This window comes from Mesoplodon mirus (genome assembly GCF_964341445.2).
Source record: "Mesoplodon mirus genome assembly, chromosome: 5".
NCBI lineage: Eukaryota > Metazoa > Chordata > Mammalia > Artiodactyla > Ziphiidae > Mesoplodon > Mesoplodon mirus.
In genome coordinates this window covers 100728908-100746771 of record NC_138980.1, presented here as the reverse complement: position 1 = coordinate 100746771, position 17864 = coordinate 100728908, and the positions used below count along the sequence as shown (strand labels likewise).

Sequence of the window (17864 nt, the reverse complement as noted above, 5' to 3'; positions counted from 1 at the left end):
TGTGTTAATTAGCAGGATACATCTAATACTGATGGTTCTCTCCCTCGCTTTCTATTATCTGGAAGTATTTAATAATTTCATACAGTATGGGTTTTTTTTAGTTGTATAATATCTTAATGCTCTCTTTAAGATAAAAGGGGACAATGTATATGTGCCCATCAACAATATGCCCCAACAAAAGGGGTCAAAATAAAATTACTTCAGAAGGACTTTTTGTGATGACATTTGGAAACTTAAAATACTATGGGTTTTTTTGTTTTTTCACAATGGAAGGTCTGCTCATACACATGACTTTTCCGAGAATTTCAGCAATTTCCTTTTGGAAATATAATGCATTGATTATAGGAAAAGGGATTATGGTATCCATTAAGGCTGTGAATATCTAAAGGTTACTCTGATAAAGCCTGTGCATGGATCAGTAACTGTATGGTGATCTCAACAGTCTGTCTGTCCTTTCTTTTGTTTGTGATTGTTTTTTCCCCCTTCAAATACAGGAGCCGTTTAAGAGTGGGCATTTGGCTTCTTTTAAGAGAGAGTGAAATTATTAATTGTCTATTAATTGTTTCTTTTCATCTGTCTTGTTTCATACATGATATTTAATTCTGAATGCCTGCTTCGCACCACTTCATTACAAGGACCTCATATGAAATGGACTCCCTTCAGAAGGGGATCTTGCATGATCTTTCATAATTTGTGTATTTCTACTAATATTTATCATAAGCTTATTAACCTTTGTCTGTCTGGAACAGGCTGCAAATGAAGTATGGACTTTTTAATTTATTTTACTGTTTTAGTTCATTTATTTTGCTTTCCTTGTGCAGGTTGTATCTGAAAATGCTAATTACTTGCGAACACCAAGAACTCTTGTAGAACAGAAGCAGAACCCTACTGTAGGTATGTGGTCTAAAGGAAGTTGTATTCCAAACCTTAAACTCACTAGTTTGCACACATGTAAAACTCTTCAGAGGTGAAAACATGACCAAATGCTATGCTTTAGTTTTTATTTAACATACACTAATTCAGAAATGTTGAGTCATAAAGCTCAAAATATAAAGTTTTGATGAAATAAATATGAAATAACATTAATTTTGTTTCATAACCCTTTTGAATGCCCATAATGTAAACTACTTAGTCTAATTGCCAGAGCTCATTTTTAATCTTGTATTCTATAAGTTAAAATCCCAACATGTTTTAATTTAGGAAGGAAACTTCATTTTTCCCAGCTGATAAAGATGAAAATATGCTATCGCATACAAAAAGAATCTACTATTCTGATTAAAAAATTTTTTAAGTGGGGAGTGTTTCAAACCCTATCTGGGTATATTAATTATCCTTTTGGTTTTGTTCATCTCTTAAGGAAAGCCAAAGCAAAACTAATTTACAGTGACAATGTTAATTCTTTATTGACCTATAGAACATAATTGTTTCTTTGCTAACACTCAAGCAAAGCAACATTGAAAAAAACCTTTCTAAACTTATTTTAGTTTTAAGCTCATGATAGATAAACTACATGAGATAATGACATATTATTTTCTGTAAATAGTTGTCTAAATCAGTTTAATAACAGCATAAATAAATTTCATTATGTTTCAACTATGTATGTACTATGATCTCTATACTAAGTTTATGAACTGTCCATTGATGCCTACATACTTGAAAAATCTCTCTTTAATTACATACATGTTAATTTGATACCTTTTGATATTCCCACAGTGTCTTGCCAGATACACACACACACACACGTGTGTGTGTGTGTATATATATATGTGTGTGTGTGTGTGTGTGTGTGTATATATATATATATATATACATTACTCATTTCTTTATGTATCATAATGTATCTGATAAAAATTTACTTAATCCTTACCCAGTGGTAAAAGTTTTACTTGGGTATAAAGACTTTTACTACAAGTTAAGCATCGGATTGGGGTCTTATTAATTAAGATCTTAAATCATTTAAGTATTAGGAATTTAGAGTGATTTAGGCCTGAATGACCACTTAAAAGGAATTGTTTCACCTGGTCTTCTCACAAATTTCATAATAGATATTGATAACTCAAATTCAAAGGCATCAGGAAAGCTTCTTCATTTACAGATATACCTTCAAAAATATTGATTTAGTATGATTTAATTTATGCTAGGAGAAGTTTTTTTATATGGCCTGCTCATGCAAATTGATTGACAGAATTCCTTATCATCCTAAATTAATTTTTATGATAGTGTTTTTTTTAATATGTATATGTCTAATTATTGTGTGGTCATATTATTTTCCTCAAAGAACATTTTCTCCAGTGTAAAATGCCTCCATTTGTACATATGATAAATGGTGGTGGTGATTGTATTAAGTTGACATTAAAAGTGAATTGTGAGCCTGTTCAGGGCACTGCCAGATATGTGTGGTAAGAGCCATGTTATTGCATGCTGCATGAATTCCCAATGTGAATAGAAGAACACCCGTTGTTGTATGTATTTTCTCTAACTCCCATCAGGGTCTCACTGTGCGGGCCTGTTTAGCACCTCAGTGCTCGGGGGTTCTTCAAGCGCACCTAACCTACAGGATTATGCTCGTATTCATCGTAAAAAGCTGACCTCTTCTGGCTGCATAGATGGTATGTGCACACATGCACACACAGATTCATACCTACACCCATGCACACACCCATGAGCATACGATATTTCTCAAAGGCAAGCCTAAGGCCACTGACTGATGCAAGTGGAATCCTAGCACCCTTTGCCTAAGTGACTATCAGTGCTCTGTTATTCACTACTTGGGTCCATGTTTCCTCAAACAGTTAATTGTAGTTAGACTTACAGTACTTGTTCAGTGAGTGTTTCACTGAAATATGAAATTTAGGACTACATCATGTGTATTCTTCTTTTAAATAGTTGATAAGCCATATTATAAAGAGTAAATCTTTCCTTGATCTTTTAAACGTTTGTTCATTATTAAACCTTATTTTATTTACTAGTATTGATCTAAATAAATAAAGTGAATGGAATGTTTATAAGTAGAAGAAAATATCATATTGGCAATATTTTTATAAGAATAAACATAAGATGAGAATATTTTAGGACCCCTAGTAGAAGGAAATCCTCTCATTACTGTTAATACACCTTAAATTATAGTATTCAGAACACCTCTTGAGGCTCACAGAAGCTTGCCCCTTTTGTTAATAGGAATGTTTATTAGCCCTTTCTGAATTAGCTTTATTTGAAACTTTTTCTCATGTATCCACAAATTTATTTTACTCAGTAAAACATGGCTTTCCCAGAATTGCCAGCTCATCCTGCTTTTCTTTCTTTTGTATATTCTGTTAAACACTTTGCCTCTATCATCAAGCCATTTACTTCTTTTAACCAGTTTTTGGCTTATTTCCCTCTCTCATTGTCCCTTCTGCATGTCACCTAATTCTAACCTCCTTATATATTTGTTTTTCCTCCTCTTTTTTTAAGTGTCCTTCTTTTGGTAGCTGTTATGAATTTCAGGTACCTGTTTTTCTCTTTCTCAGACGCCACACGCGGTTCTGCTGTTAAAAGGTTTTCTATCTCATTTGCTCGACACCCAACCAATGGTACGTTTTGCTTTTATTTTAAAAGATAATCCCCTGCTTCATCCTTTTTTATTTTTCTTCTGTTTCAAAATATGTGGGGTATACAGTATCATTCATTTCTCAGTCCTTAATTTCAATTGGCATACAATTCTAACTTATTATTCACCCAAAATATTGATACTGTCTAGCTCCCTGTTTCATCTGTAATTTACACAATAATTTAGCACTACTCATCAAACTTAAATGACCACAATGATGATGAGTTTTAATACTTAATTAGCACCTAAAAATTTCTTCTGATTTCTCAAGTGATCAATCTATGTAATTTAAAAAATATAATTTGTATTATTTATTTTCTTTTTAATTCTTAATAATTTTAATGTGTTTTTCTTTCTAGTTTATTTTCTTTTTTTTGAATTTTTGAATTTTATTTTATTTTTTATATAGCAGGTTCTTATTATCTATTTTATACATATTAGTATATATAGGTCAATCCCAATCTTCCAATTCTCCCAACCATGATCACATGGTTGTTTCATTGAGCTATTTAACAAAAATACAGAACCACACTTGTCAAATAGCCAAATGAGATGTGTCTTTGAAAACTTCTTGGGAACCAGGGGATGCAGGTTTCACTGTGTAACATTATTTATCCCTGGCTGTCTAAAGCAAAACCCAACTTGGTCTGGAGCACTCTGAAAACTTCATTCAGCATTCACTTTGTCCTCATGTGGCAATATGGTTTGCTGCTGTCGAGCAACCAATTTTGGGGGGGTACTGTTGCTTTTTGTTAGAATTTGGAGGGCTCCTGATAGGAAGAAGACTAGGCTAAAAATCTAGACAACCAGTTCAATTAAATTCAGTTTTTGAGGCTGAACAGGAAGGTTTTGTGGCCATTATTTATAAGCTGAATTTTGCACTATTACAGCTTTCTTACATAGAGCTTTTTTCATGTGGGACAAGAGGGAATATTCACTAATCATTTTTAAATAACTCAGAATCAAAGAATTTAAAAGAAAACATACACGTTTTTGCTTTTATTCGGAATGAAGTTGTTTTTATCCATGCAATTTTTTTTTCTTTTTCTTTTTAATTGTAAGTAAGTTTTTCAAAGACTCAAGTCAGGTCTTTCAGAAACTATTATGAAGCTCAGGGATTGAACACAAGTTTATAGTCATTCTTCTCCTTCTGGATCCTTTAACAGCACACCTAAGTTAACAGTACACTAATACTTCTTGAAGGTGGAGTAAGAAGATCTAATCCTCAACAAGTGAAAATTTAGCCTTAAAGCTAAATGAGCTTTCCCTCCATTGTAGCTGTTTAAATGCTACTTTTTGAAGAAAAAGATCCTTATTTGATACAGCTGCAGCTTCTAAAGAACCCACATGCATAAGAACTTAGAAGAAAAACCAAAGTCACAAGAAAAACCGAAGTCACAAGGAAAACCGAAGTCCCAAAATTCTAAAGAAGAGACATTGAAGATTTAAGACTGACTATAGTTTTTGTACGAAATGCTTATGTGTTTATAGCCAGTATTGCAAGTTTTATATAGGAGAAATCTTTGTTTACTGTAGCTTAAAAAAAAAAGCTTTTGTTAAGTTTAACAGAAAATAGAGTAATTTTATATTCTTTTGGTTTAGACTTTTTAAAAAATGTGGATTTCCCACACATTGTGTGACTTGATGCATATAAAATGCATTCCTTTCAATTCTATAAATATTTCTTTTGGGTTTCAAACTTACTTTTTTATGCTGTGTTGTCTTATCTGTCCTATGAGTTGTCATTTGACTCTTTCTTTTTATTTTTATTTTCCTTAACTTCCATGTTTTTTCCATCTTAACACATATTATGGACTTACCCCTCCCCTTCATCTTTAGTTCAAAGAACATGGTGAAACAAGTATCTTCTGACAGTGCTTTACCTTATTTTCTGGGCCTCTGTGCAGAACACCTACACCTCTATAGGTGCTGGTCCGTTTCCTCTGTGGAATTTCTAGGCTCCAGTGGTATGTTTTTATAGCTTCTAAACATGACAGCAGGGTGGCTTTTTAAACTGCTGCGCTAACCCTTTCACTGTGCATTAAAGAAAAAGTTTACTAAGGATAGATGGAAAAAGATATAGTCCAAAGGGACTTGATTATATTGTCATTTGCCTGTTATGAAATCTAACAGGCAAGTGCAAGAAAATAGTTGTTACAAATGACTTATAAACATTCTGACGAAAGGATAAAAAAGCCACAGTATTAAGTTTAGCGTAATGCATGGAAAGGGTTTGCGCTTATTTGCATGAATCTTGTACTTTTAAAGAAATGTAGTACTTGTGGAAGCCTAATTTCTTTAGTGCTTAACTTAGGTGCTTTAGCTGCTATTATGGTATTATAGTTTTGTTTTGTTTTAAGTATATGTAATGTTCTGTCATGCTTTGGTTTGCACCTGAAAATCAAACATACCAGTTTTGTTAATCAAAGGATTTGTTGTTTTCATTGAAAGATAGATTCTCTTTTAACCAGAGTTTCCCTATTGCAACTAAGAATTAGACAGTTCTTGGGTCAGTATTTTCTCCCAAAATTAAATAAATATCAGTCAGTGTTAAAATGAGCACATGCCTATTGAAGCAGAGAGTTTTCCAGTCTATTTGAGTTTAGTTTTTACTTTTAAGTTAAGAATATTAGACTTTATGTAGAAACTAAACATTAAAAGTATTTCTTTTGGAGGAAAACTAGTTTAAATTTTTGAAAAAGTACATGCAGAAAGACTTGTTATTTTAGTTGTATATAAAAGCAATTTTAAAAGCCATTCAGTTGAATAAAGTTTAAATAAATAGGCAATATTTATAAAAACTGAATAACCTACGTCCTATTTGTTTAAAAAAACTGTATATTTAAGTGCTTTTGTTTCAGTGATGGTATTAATACATATCTGCATGGTTTGTTTCATGAAATTTTTGTATTCCTGTGCCATTGTTGAATGCAAACATATTTGTATTTTGTATTGCTTTTTACTTGGCCTGACTTCACTCAGCTAGCAATTTCCAACAATAGAATTATTGTGTTAATTCAATAAAGGTAGGTGAAATATGTTTTGGAATTTTAATTTCAGCGTAAATGAATGGATGTTATTTTGGGGTCACACTAGAAAGTATTATTGGCCTTGTTATGACTAGAAAAGTATTTAAAATCACTCTTCACAAGTAATCGCTTAATTGTTTTTCAACAAGAAGTTACCTTTAGCATTCTGGCATCAGGGAGACATTATGGCATCAGCTTATTCACCTATCAAATAGACCTGATTCTAAAAAGTAAAAACTGAAAAATCTATATTTTTTTCTATTTATTATTCCCCCAGGTTTTTTTCTTTAAGTATTATTCTTAGATTTTACCAAAATACAGAATGAAATTGTGTGCATGCTGTACTATGTGGTTACATTTAAAATGAAATCTTTGTCACATCTTGATCCAACCCCATACTGCATAGCATCTGGTGTCATGACTTCAGAGATCTCATGTGTTTGCATGTGATAGATTGAAAAGACCTAAACTGTCTAGTTCTAAGCAATGGTCTTCTTCCTTTTTAATTAATGATTTTTAAGATATCCAACTCTTGTTTTTGTTTTTGTTTTTTTTCCCTCAGGCTTTGAATTGTATTCGATGGTGCCATCTATTTGTCCTCTAGAAACTCTTCACAATGCCCTGTCTTTAAAGCAGGTGGATGAATTTCTTGCTTCCATTGCTTCTCCATCAAGTGAAGTTCCACAGAAGACCCCTGAAATTTGTAGGAAAATTATTATTATTATTTGATTTTTAGGCAATAAAGATTATCTGAATATAAAAATAATTATGAAAACATAAATTCAATAGTGATAGTAAATAGAATTTTAGGAGAGAAAGAGAAGAACATTATCTAGAATTCTTTGGTATAATATGCAGTGTACCAGGCTGTTGTCTTGACTCTTCCTCAAAGACTTTTTTTTTTTCCAAAAAGGGGGGAAAATCTAATAAGACCCAGCAATAAAATCAGCAACATGTAATATAGAGTCATGGTCTTATTTTCACATTCCTATTGTATGTCATTTTATAATAAGCTTTTTAAAAATGACAAAACATCAGTCTATATTAACCTACACATGCCACATGCCCATCCCTTCACCACTTTTGATAAGCAGTCATATAGACTCAGAGCCCTTAAGTAAAGAGAGCAAATTAGGACAACAATTTTTTAAATTGTGTTCTGCAGAAAATATTCTGAAGAGGTTAATTCCTCTGTGTAAAAAAAAAGGGGGGGGAGGGGTTTGTGGCTAAGTTTTGGAAACTTTATTATATCCCATCTCCCTTTAAAGAGGTGTAGTTTCATCAGCATATAAACAGCTAAGGTTCTTCTTTCTATAAAGAAAACTATATACCCACATTTTCCAGAACTTACTTGCTGAGAAAACACTTTTTTTGGTAATGTATTTAAACATCATGTAGAACTATTCTGAGGGATTTCAGTTTGGGAAATGTTCAGGGCTACCTTTTTAGATGTGAGAAGTCAGCTGGCTGTTGTCATTTTCAGCTCTGTAGGATCCTTTGACACATTGGAATTTCCAGTTTAGGAAGCATTCATTCTGGAAGAGAATGCTCTGCTTAGAGTTAAGAGTCTTGCTAGTCCTAGTCATATCTTAGCAAAGGTACAAACTTTCTGTGTATACCAGTTCCTTTTTGTAAGGAGAATGCTGTAAATATGTTTTTCCCAAGAATGAAATTGGAGGTCTTGGGATGAAAGCCACTTTCGTGTGTTGCTGTTACTCTCTTCCCTTTCCTGGGGAACCACAATGTATTATTCTACAGAGTTCTATTCAGTGTATTCTGTCCAAACAGCGCCCCCTGCATTTTTGCCTTTCTCTCTCACATCTGGTGGTAGAGGTCAGCTTTTAACCATTAAGGGTAATGGAGAGGTATCTTGGTGTGAATGTTCTAAAATATTTCACTTTAGGAATGGTTTGGGGAAGTAGGTTTCAGTTTTAAATGTACATATGAATGTGTCTGATTCTGAGAATTGATAATACTCCAGATGAAATAACCTGCAAGCTATAAAGTCAAAGTCAGGAAACTGAAGGATGTTCTTCCTTTTATATTCTCTATTAGCTGATAGAATGGACAATGCTGCTCCTCAGAACGCAGTAGAGAACCTGAATAAATAAATTCTCATTTTCTCTTTTACCCTTCTTTATACTTGACATTTCAGTGCTTCCCTGGGTCAGGGATTTATAATCTTAAAATAGAGATTAAAGAAAGACTGTAATTAGTAAATAAGAATTTAGGGTAGGCATTAATGCTGCTTTGAATTTAGAAGATCTTCAGTAAATGACTTAAAGGAAAAGTAGCAGTAATGACATCTGTTTTGGAAAGAGAATTTTGGTGGAATGTGTACAAAAAGATAATCTTTGAATGTTTATGCTGTGGCATTGCTATCTTATGATGGCTTCATTTCTGTGGTTAGTGAATTCAGTTCCTCAGAGTATATTATTGAGGCATATTAATGAAATGAAGGATATTATATTCCTTTTCTAGTTCTCATTAACTCTTCTCTATATTATGGACACAAGTTGTACCACAACCCCTCTAGTTCTCTTAAAATTTCATTCCATTACTTACTAAGGGAACTAGATGAGAAAGTAAACATAGTTAATGCCGTTCATAGAGTTGGATAAACCTTAGAGTTAATCTAATTCATTGGTCTTCAAACTATATTCCCAAGAGCTTTAGGAAGTTCCGTGAGGAAGAGAAGGATGCTGAGTGATTAGGCCTGTGTCTTCTGTGGTTGCTTCAATCAGAGTCTCTGCTTTGATCCGTTTTATTTAAGATTTCATTTGAGAAAAGCTTACTGTTTTAAGAGAAAAACTTAGAGACACCACTGAGGAAATTAACCAGTTAGTGCTCAAGCAAGACTAAAACCCAGGTCTCCTAAAGTGTATGTTTTTTCCATTCTTTTTGATTAAAGAAAATAGGGTTCCAATTATGATGGAAGTATCTGAATCCTGTATTTTATAGTGTAACTGCAGAATAAATATTTAGTAATCACAATATATTTATGTAATTTATACTTAATTCCCTGGATTGTCAAGGAAGTAACATCATAATATAGAACTATACTGAATTTGTGGCATTCATAACAAGGGAGAAGACACTGTTAATATCTGTCATTCACAGATTTTTTTCTCACCTAGGACAAAATTAATTTTGTGGTAACTAGTAGATAGCTTACAATGAGGCACTGACAGTATCAGGTTGGTGGAAAAGGTGTGAGAATACTAATTGGATAAGTTAGAGGTGGAAGTTATAATAAGATAAAAAATGCAAGCAGAAAAGAGCTAAGTAATGGTGTGGTGCTTTATAGGATGTTTTAGGTACTTTTTAATCACTTGTGTATTATTTTATTAGTGGCTACTTTGATCTTCTGCCAGTGAAATTTATGTTCATTCACTGTAGGTATCAACCACCAAAGGCACATTTGCCATAATTGGCCCACATATTGATTTTTCAGAGACACAGTGTTTATTACTATCAGGTCCTCTTCCAAAATTGCAATAATAGGCAAATTGGTCTTTTGTTATCTCCTTAACTCCCTTTGTTTAGGAACCCAAAAGGTCATAACAATAGCTCCCGCACTCCAACCTATCCTTTCCCAGAGGACTTCATACTTAAGAATTGTACCTACTTGTCCTTTTCACACCTCTCAATCTCCCCACCTTAATTAGAAAGAAAAAAAAATCTTTAAATTTCTTTTGCTTGAAGATAAATCTCATCTGGGTGATATAGGAAGACAATCTGATTTAATTATTTGTAATCTAGTTAGTTTAGATTTGATAGAATTGTCAGAAAATTATTGAATTACCATGTTGGGTTTGTTTGTTTGTTTTTTCCAGCCTCTTCAGCTTCACGTTCCAGTCCAATAATAAGAAGAAAAGTATCTTTAAATACATATACACCTGCAAAGATCCTCCCAATGCCAGCAGCTACCATAAAGAGTACTAAAGCAAGCAGCAAACCAGGTTAGGAGTGTGTGTGAATTTGTGGATTCAATATAGCAATTAGAGGAGTAATAATAGCTTGCTTTGTAGATGTAAAGATCTGTTTTTAACTAGGATCATTAGACTCTAGGAACTCTGTTATTGTAGCCTATTGACATATTTGGGGTTTTTTTTCTCTGTTAATTATCCCCCCTTTCCCTCACATATATTAATAAAATATATTTCATACTCATACTTTTCTAAACGGATTTATGGACTGTCTTGTCTTCTGCTTTTCTCTTGAGCCAAGGCATCACTTTAGTCATTTTGTTTGAAACATTTTTTTTTCTCTTTCCCTAGAGTATTTTAATCTCTCCATTCTCAGTCTGGTGCTGTAACTACCAAATTCAACTATCTTTTATCAGCTTTTTTCTGTTTTTACTTGGCATATTTGATTGTGTTGTTGCCCATTACAGATGAAGAAAGTTGCAGAGAGGTTGTGACTTGTCCCTGTTCATGTAGCTAGTAGTCAGTAGACCTAAGACTTGAATACTCTTTGAATCATGGTACATTGTTCTCCATGTTTTAGATGCATAATAAATGTACCAAGTACACTAAAAAGGAATTATTCCATAGTTTATTGAGGCAGTGTTCTATAAGTATCCATTAGGTCAAGATTGTTGATAATGTTACTCAGATCTTCTGCGTATTTACCATTTTGGGGGATGGCAACACGTACAAGGGAGAGGAGGTTCTGATTGTTCTAGCAGTTGCTTAGAGAGCAGTTTCTACTCACAATTGTGGAATTGTCTGCTTCCCTCTTTAATTTGGTCAGTTTTTACTTTGTGAATTTTGAAACCCTGTTATTAGGTGCATATACATTTGATTGTTATGACTTCCTGATGTATTGCCCCAATATCATCATGAAATTTCCCTCTTTTATTTCTAGTAATGCTTTGTCTTAAAGTTTATTTTATCTATTGTGAATTTAGCTACTTCAGCTTTCTTATGACTACTGTATGCATAGTATATATATATATTTAATTTATTTTATTGAAGTATAGTTGATTTACAATGTTGTGTTAATATCTGCTGTACAGCAAAGTGATTCAGTTTTATATATATATATTTTTTCATATTCTTTTCCATTATGGTTTATTACAGGATATTGAATATAGTTCCCTGTGCTTTAATTTAAAGTAGGACCTTGTTGTTTATCCATTCTATATATAATAGTTTACATCTGCTAATCCCAAACTCCCAATCCATCCCTCCCCCACCCACCCTCCCCCTTGGCAATCACAGGTCTGTTCTCTATATCTGTGAGTCTGTTTCTGTTTCATAGATAAGTTCATTTATGTCATATTTTAGATTCCACATATAAGTGATATCATATGGTATTTGTCTTTCTGACTTACTTCACTTAGTGTGATAATCTCTAGGTCCATCCATGTTGCTGCAAATGGCATTATTTCATTCTTTTTGTGGCTGAGTAGTATTCCATTGTATATATATACCATATCTTCTTTATCCATTCATCTGTCGATGGACATTTAGGTCGTTTCCATGTCTTGGCTATTGTAAATAGTGCTGCTATGAACATAGGGGTGCATGTATCTTTTTGAATTATAGTTTTTTCCGGATATATGCCCAGGAACAGGATTGCTGGATCATATGATAACTCTATTTTTAGTTTTTTGAGGAACCTCCAAACTGTTTTCCATAGTGGCTGCGCCAGTTTACATTCCCACCAACAGTGTAGGAGGGTTCCCTTTTCTCCACACCCTCGCTAGCACTTGTTATTTGTAGACTTTTTAATGATGGCCATTCTGACCGGTGTGAGGTGGTACTTCATTGTAGTTTTGATTTGCATTTCTCTAATAATGAGCAATGATGAGCATCTTTTCATTTGCCTATTGGTCATCTGTATGTCTTCTTTGAAGAAATGACTATTTAGGTCTTCATGAATGTGTATATTTTTTTTAACCAAACTGTCTTCATATTTGAGGGGATCTTTTTTAGACAGCATATATTTGGCTTTTTTAAAAGGCCATTCTAACAGTATGTGCCTTATAGTTAGTGTTTATAGTCCATTAACATTTAATGTAATTATTGATATGGTTGAGTTAGGTCTACTCTTTTATTACATTTTCTGTTTATTCCTTCTGATTATTATTCCCTTTTTCTTTCCTTCCTGTTTTTTTATTAATTCAATATTTTTTAGAATTTCATTTTAACTTATCTGTTGGCTTTTTAGCTATACCTTTTTGCATTATTCTCTTACTGGTAGCAGTAAATACACATTTCTGGCTTTTTATGGTCTACTTCGAGTCAATTTTGTGCCACTTAACATAAAATGTAGAAACCTTCCAACTGTATAGGTGTGTTTACCCTCCCTTCTTCCCATCTTTTACACATAGTTTCCCATATGTGTTACTTCCACATGTATTATAAAGGCTACAGTACACTGTTATGTTATTTGATTTAAAGAGTCATATGTATTTTAAAGAAATTTAAAAGAGAAAGAAGTCTTTAATTATCCACATATTTGCTACTTTTAATGTTCTTTATTTCTTCTTTTAAGTGTTTGTTTCCATCTGGTTTCATTTCCCTTCAACCTGAATCTATTTACCATTTCTTATACTTCAGATCTGTTACTATATCTGAAAAAAAAATCTTTATTTTACCTTCATTCTTGAAAGGTAGTTTTGCTAGACAGAGAATTTGGGAAGAAAGTTTTTTCTTTCAGCATTTTAAGGATGTTGTTCCACTATCTTGTCATTCCCCTTGTTTCTGATGAGAAGTCTTTGTTAATTTGAATTGGTTGTTCCCATGTATGCAGTGGGTTAATGGATTATTTTTCTCTGCCTGCTTTCAGTGTTTTCCCTTTATCTTTGGTTCTCAGAAGTCTGACTACGGCATGCTTAGGACTTTTTTTTTTTTGGTAATAAAATCCTGGTTGATAGTCACTTTAACCTGTCATCTCTATTCTGCTGTTAAACCCATCCAGTGAAATTTTATTTCATATATTTCTTCTTCAGTTTTAGACACTTGTTTTGATGATTCTTTGTAGTTTTTTTTCCTTCAGAGATTTCCTATATTTTTATTCATTATAAGCATATTTTCCTTTGTTCTTGAGCATAGTTAAAATAGTTGCTTTAAAATTCTTATCTATTAATCTGGCTGATCTCAGGATTGGTCTCATAAATTTTCTCATTCCCAAGAAGGAAGGTTTATTTCCTGTTTTTCATATACTAAGTAACTTTGGATTGTATCCTAGACAAATGCTGGACTCTATTGTTTCTCTTATGTTCCTCCAAAGAGTATTGGGTTGTTTTTAAAGCAAAGAGTTAACCTTGGCTGAACTCAGATTGCAAACCTATGTATTCTGATGTGACTGACAGGTCAAATTTCACTTCACTTCTTTTAGCCTGAGCCGGACTTCTTAGGAGCTTACTCTGCTCAAGTCACACACTTGATCAGGGTTTACACAAAGATTTGGGATTCCCCACTGGACTTCCAAGCAGCGATTTTTGCCCCAATACTTTTCTTCTGGTTCTTCATGCTAGTAGGACTGAGTTTTATGTTGTAGTTTTAGCCATTCCACATGGGGCAGACTGGATCCTGTCCTTAAGCCTAAAACTTTTTTAAAAAGGGCACGGGGGACTAACTCCATGTTGTTCCCTTCTTCCAAATATTGATTCTTTTCTAGTATATGCCTGCTTTTGTTCACAATTCAATGTCTTCAGGTAGTTGTTTTTTTCATATTTTATCCTGCGCTTATACTTTTTACCTGCAGGAGGAGGATTGGTCTGGCAGGAACTTACCCATCCATACAAAAGTGTAACCTGGCTTAGAATAACTTTTTGATAACTCATTGGGGCTTGATGTTGGTTTGGATATAAAAGGATGATTCCCAAGTCAAGAATGTTTCTAGTTCTCTAATCTTTCAGCTTTTTAGATAGTGGTAATATAGGAGATACTGAAGAAAATAGATGTTTATAGGGAAAATGATGAGTTCAGTTTTAAACATGGTAAGTTTATATTTCCTGTCAACTATCTATATAGAGGTTTGTAGTAGGATGTACAGGATATACAGATCTTGAGGTAAGGGAAAAGGCCTGGGCCAGAAGTATAAATTTGAAGGTCGTTAGGACATTAGATGTTAATTTAAAATGATGGAATAAATTAGTTTTCCAGGAAGAATGCAGGGAAAAAGAGAAGTTTGTTTTATGTTATTTGAACTTCCGTTGATTGTTTGTATTACCTGAACTTGGATTGCTTGTGAAAATCTAAACAGTAGTCTTTCTTTTTATGTATAGCTCCCAGCGGACCTTCTAGTATGGTTGTTCCCAATACCTCATCTCGGAAAAAGGGTGTGAGTAGCAAAACAGAAATGCATGAACACAAAAAAAACACTGCGAAAAAAAAATGAAATCTTCTTAGCAGAAGCTGGAACTCATTATACTTATAAAAAATCACGTGTTCAGTAGAAAGAGACACATAATAAACCTTGACTGAAAAGTATCAAAGCAAGTAATTTGTGTCTCCTTATACATCTCTATATTAATTTAAAGATATATGACATCTAGAGAATTCTTTGTATATATTCAGGTAAGGCCTTTGTCATGATCTGGAAATGTTTAAAACAATGTTTATAGCATTTTATGTGTAGCAAAACTTATGGTGATAAAGGTCTTTTGTTCTGAATGTGATGTTTACCATGTGCCTATGGTAAAGAAGAGGAATGGGAAAGCCCAGACGGCCTGTGCCAATGTCACACAGTAATGCTGTTCGCTGAAGAACCTATGAGGTGGCCTCTGTACACGTTTTCACTTTCACAGGGTCACATCTGGGCTGCAAAAACCTATAGCTTGAAATTTGATGGCCATACTGGGGACTTTTAAAAAGCATATTTCCAAAGAGATTTCATTGACCATATAGATTAGAAACCTTTTTTTCCCCAATTGTTATGATTACATATATGCTGCAATATTTAATAACTGGAGTATTGGCATATGGGTTATTTTTTCAATCTATGCTTTGAATTTTTATTGTGTATTATTTAAAATATTACATATGCAGCTGGGATAACTATACCTTTATGCACATAAATTTGTATATTAATTTGTAGAAAATATTTTCTTTATATATTTCCTTACCATAAGGTGCTTTTGTTCGTCAGGACAATTTTTCTTTGTATATTGGGAAGAAAGACATCTTTAGAGTTTCTTTTTAAGATATAGTTGACAAATTTATAAATGTTAGTTATTTTCAGAGTTCTTTTTAGATCTAAAAAACTGAGTTCCAGAATGGAGGTAATCAATGTAAGAAGAGTATCTGAATTCCATTGTTAGTAGATATTATGTATAGCACCTATTTTTACCATTTCCATTCTTATCTCTAGAATATCAGTTGATCTCACTAAGATAACTTAAAGATTGAGCATTTGAAATACATGGTCATTTCAAATGATTAGATTTTGAAGGGAAATTGAGATTATTGCATTGTGATTTCATCTATGATGTGAAAAAATATTTATTATCCTTGGTGCTTACTTTCCCCTGATGCACAAATAATTATTGTATAAACCACTTGAAATGACTTAAACTGTAAACCAAACAGTACATCCTGATAAGAATTGCATTCATTGCCAGTTAGGTAACTTAAATTGCTAAAGCTTTAGTTTGAGGCTTATGTTTAGAAAAATTATTGAATTCTCGTATGAATGCAGCTATTAAAATCCTTCAGTAGAGACTCTCCTAACCTTCAATTATCATATATGAATTGACTTTAGAAAATAAGCATAGTACGTGTTCATTTTAAAAGGTACCAGATGCAAAAGTCACAAATATATACAATTCTATAAGTTCATATATTTCACATGAATGTAAATGTATTACATGGAGACATGTCTTGTAAACAGTTGAATGTACCTAAGCTTTCTGTATGTGAAAATGTGGTTAATGTGCTCATTGTCAGAGTAAAGAAACTACTTTTATTTTTTAAGTGGAACTGAATTAAAATATTTTATTTCTAGAATCAGAGGATGGCTTAAATGGCAAGTTATTTTTTATTCTTTTCTTTGACCCTTTACTTTTAACTTTCAAAGTAGAATGAGGAAATGCATTTTAATATTAAACAATGCTCATCTTAGATATTAGATAAAATTTCTTAGTATTGGCCATAGCTATCACAATAGAAACTAACTAGAAAGTTCAGTACAAGTCACATTTTTACATTGATATACAAGAACTATGATTTCACTGTAGTTGCCAAACTTGGTAATAACTGCTGTGTAGACAGGACAGTTTTATTTGCAAGGACCTTAGATTCATTTTCCAAAACAAACAAAAATAAGTTATAGTTATCACCATTCAATGGAAGTTTGACTGAAGCATCTGTTTCTCACTTGATTCTATCCCCGTAAAGTGTGTTTTTTGTTTGTTTTAAATACTAGAAGATATTTCTTCTCATAGCTAATCCTCCATCCAGCAAAGAGATGAGAAAGCCCAGCTTGAGGTACTGTTCAGTTATCCTGGCATGTTAGTCTTCATAGTGCATTATTCAATCTTTTCCCCTTAAAAACCCTGCATATGAACTCAAACCTAATTTTTGCCCTTGAAGTCCAGTGCCAGCAGGCTCTGCTGCTCTGGTTCTAATGAGTTTTTGTAGTCCATTCTTAACTACTAGAAAATGTTTTGGGGGTGTTGTACAATCTTGGGTTATGGAGAAAAGTATGCTGAACACTTTATATCATGTTTCCTTTGAGTAGGAAATGGATGCAGAAAGTAGACAGTAAATGAACAGAGAACATGTGGCAGTATGCTTAATATATACATACCTAGAGCAAGAGGGTGATAGATGGCAATTATGAGAGAGAAGTTAAATGATAGTTCTTCTTCAAGAACTCTCTTGTTAAAACTCTTTAGACAAAGGAAGGGTTTTTTGATCAAGGTCACCTAGATTTTTCTCCAGGTTCTGTTGACTCTGATCTACCCTGCACTTCCACTATTATTTATTTCCATGCCAGTTTGAACTAAGATTTTACTTTTTGTCTTGTGTTCATACTTTGGTAAAAAGTTCTCAATCTTTACTTGTGTGCTTATCAAAGTTTGCCTTACATAGAGCATTCATTAGTTTTCTGTCAGTTTACCCTTGCCTTATTTTTTTTTTTTTTTTTTTTTTTTTTTTGCGGTATGTGGGCCTCTCACTGTTGTGGCCCCTCCCATTGCAGAGCACAAGCTCCGGACGCAAAGGCCCAGCGGCCATGGCTCACGGGCCCAGCCGCTCCGCGGCATGTGGGATCTTCCCAGACCGGGGCAC

General features: G+C 33.3%; 1 protein-coding gene across 21 annotated transcripts in view; it reads left to right on the top strand.

Moving 5' to 3' along the window:
* The window catches only part of PPIP5K2 (diphosphoinositol pentakisphosphate kinase 2), a 79975-nt gene extending 63392 nt beyond the window's left edge, over positions 1-16583 (top strand). For 8 of the 21 annotated variants that reach the window (XM_082620621.1, XM_082620636.1, XM_082620632.1 and 5 more), the window contains 6 exons: positions 822-894; positions 2490-2609; positions 3510-3572; positions 7181-7321; positions 10455-10580; positions 14861-16583. In XM_082620621.1, coding sequence (XP_082476747.1) covers positions 822-894; positions 2490-2609; positions 3510-3572; positions 7181-7321; positions 10455-10580; positions 14861-14973 — 636 coding nt within the window. In that variant the 3' untranslated portion in view covers positions 14974-16583. Of the gene's footprint in view, positions 1-821; positions 895-2489; positions 2610-3509; positions 3573-4755; positions 5102-7180; positions 7322-10454; positions 10581-14860 lie in introns of those variants that run through there. The other 13 variants (XM_082620630.1, XM_082620623.1, XM_082620628.1 and 10 more) reach the window with 5 other exon arrangements.
* The last annotated feature ends 1281 nt before the right edge of the window (positions 16584-17864 follow it).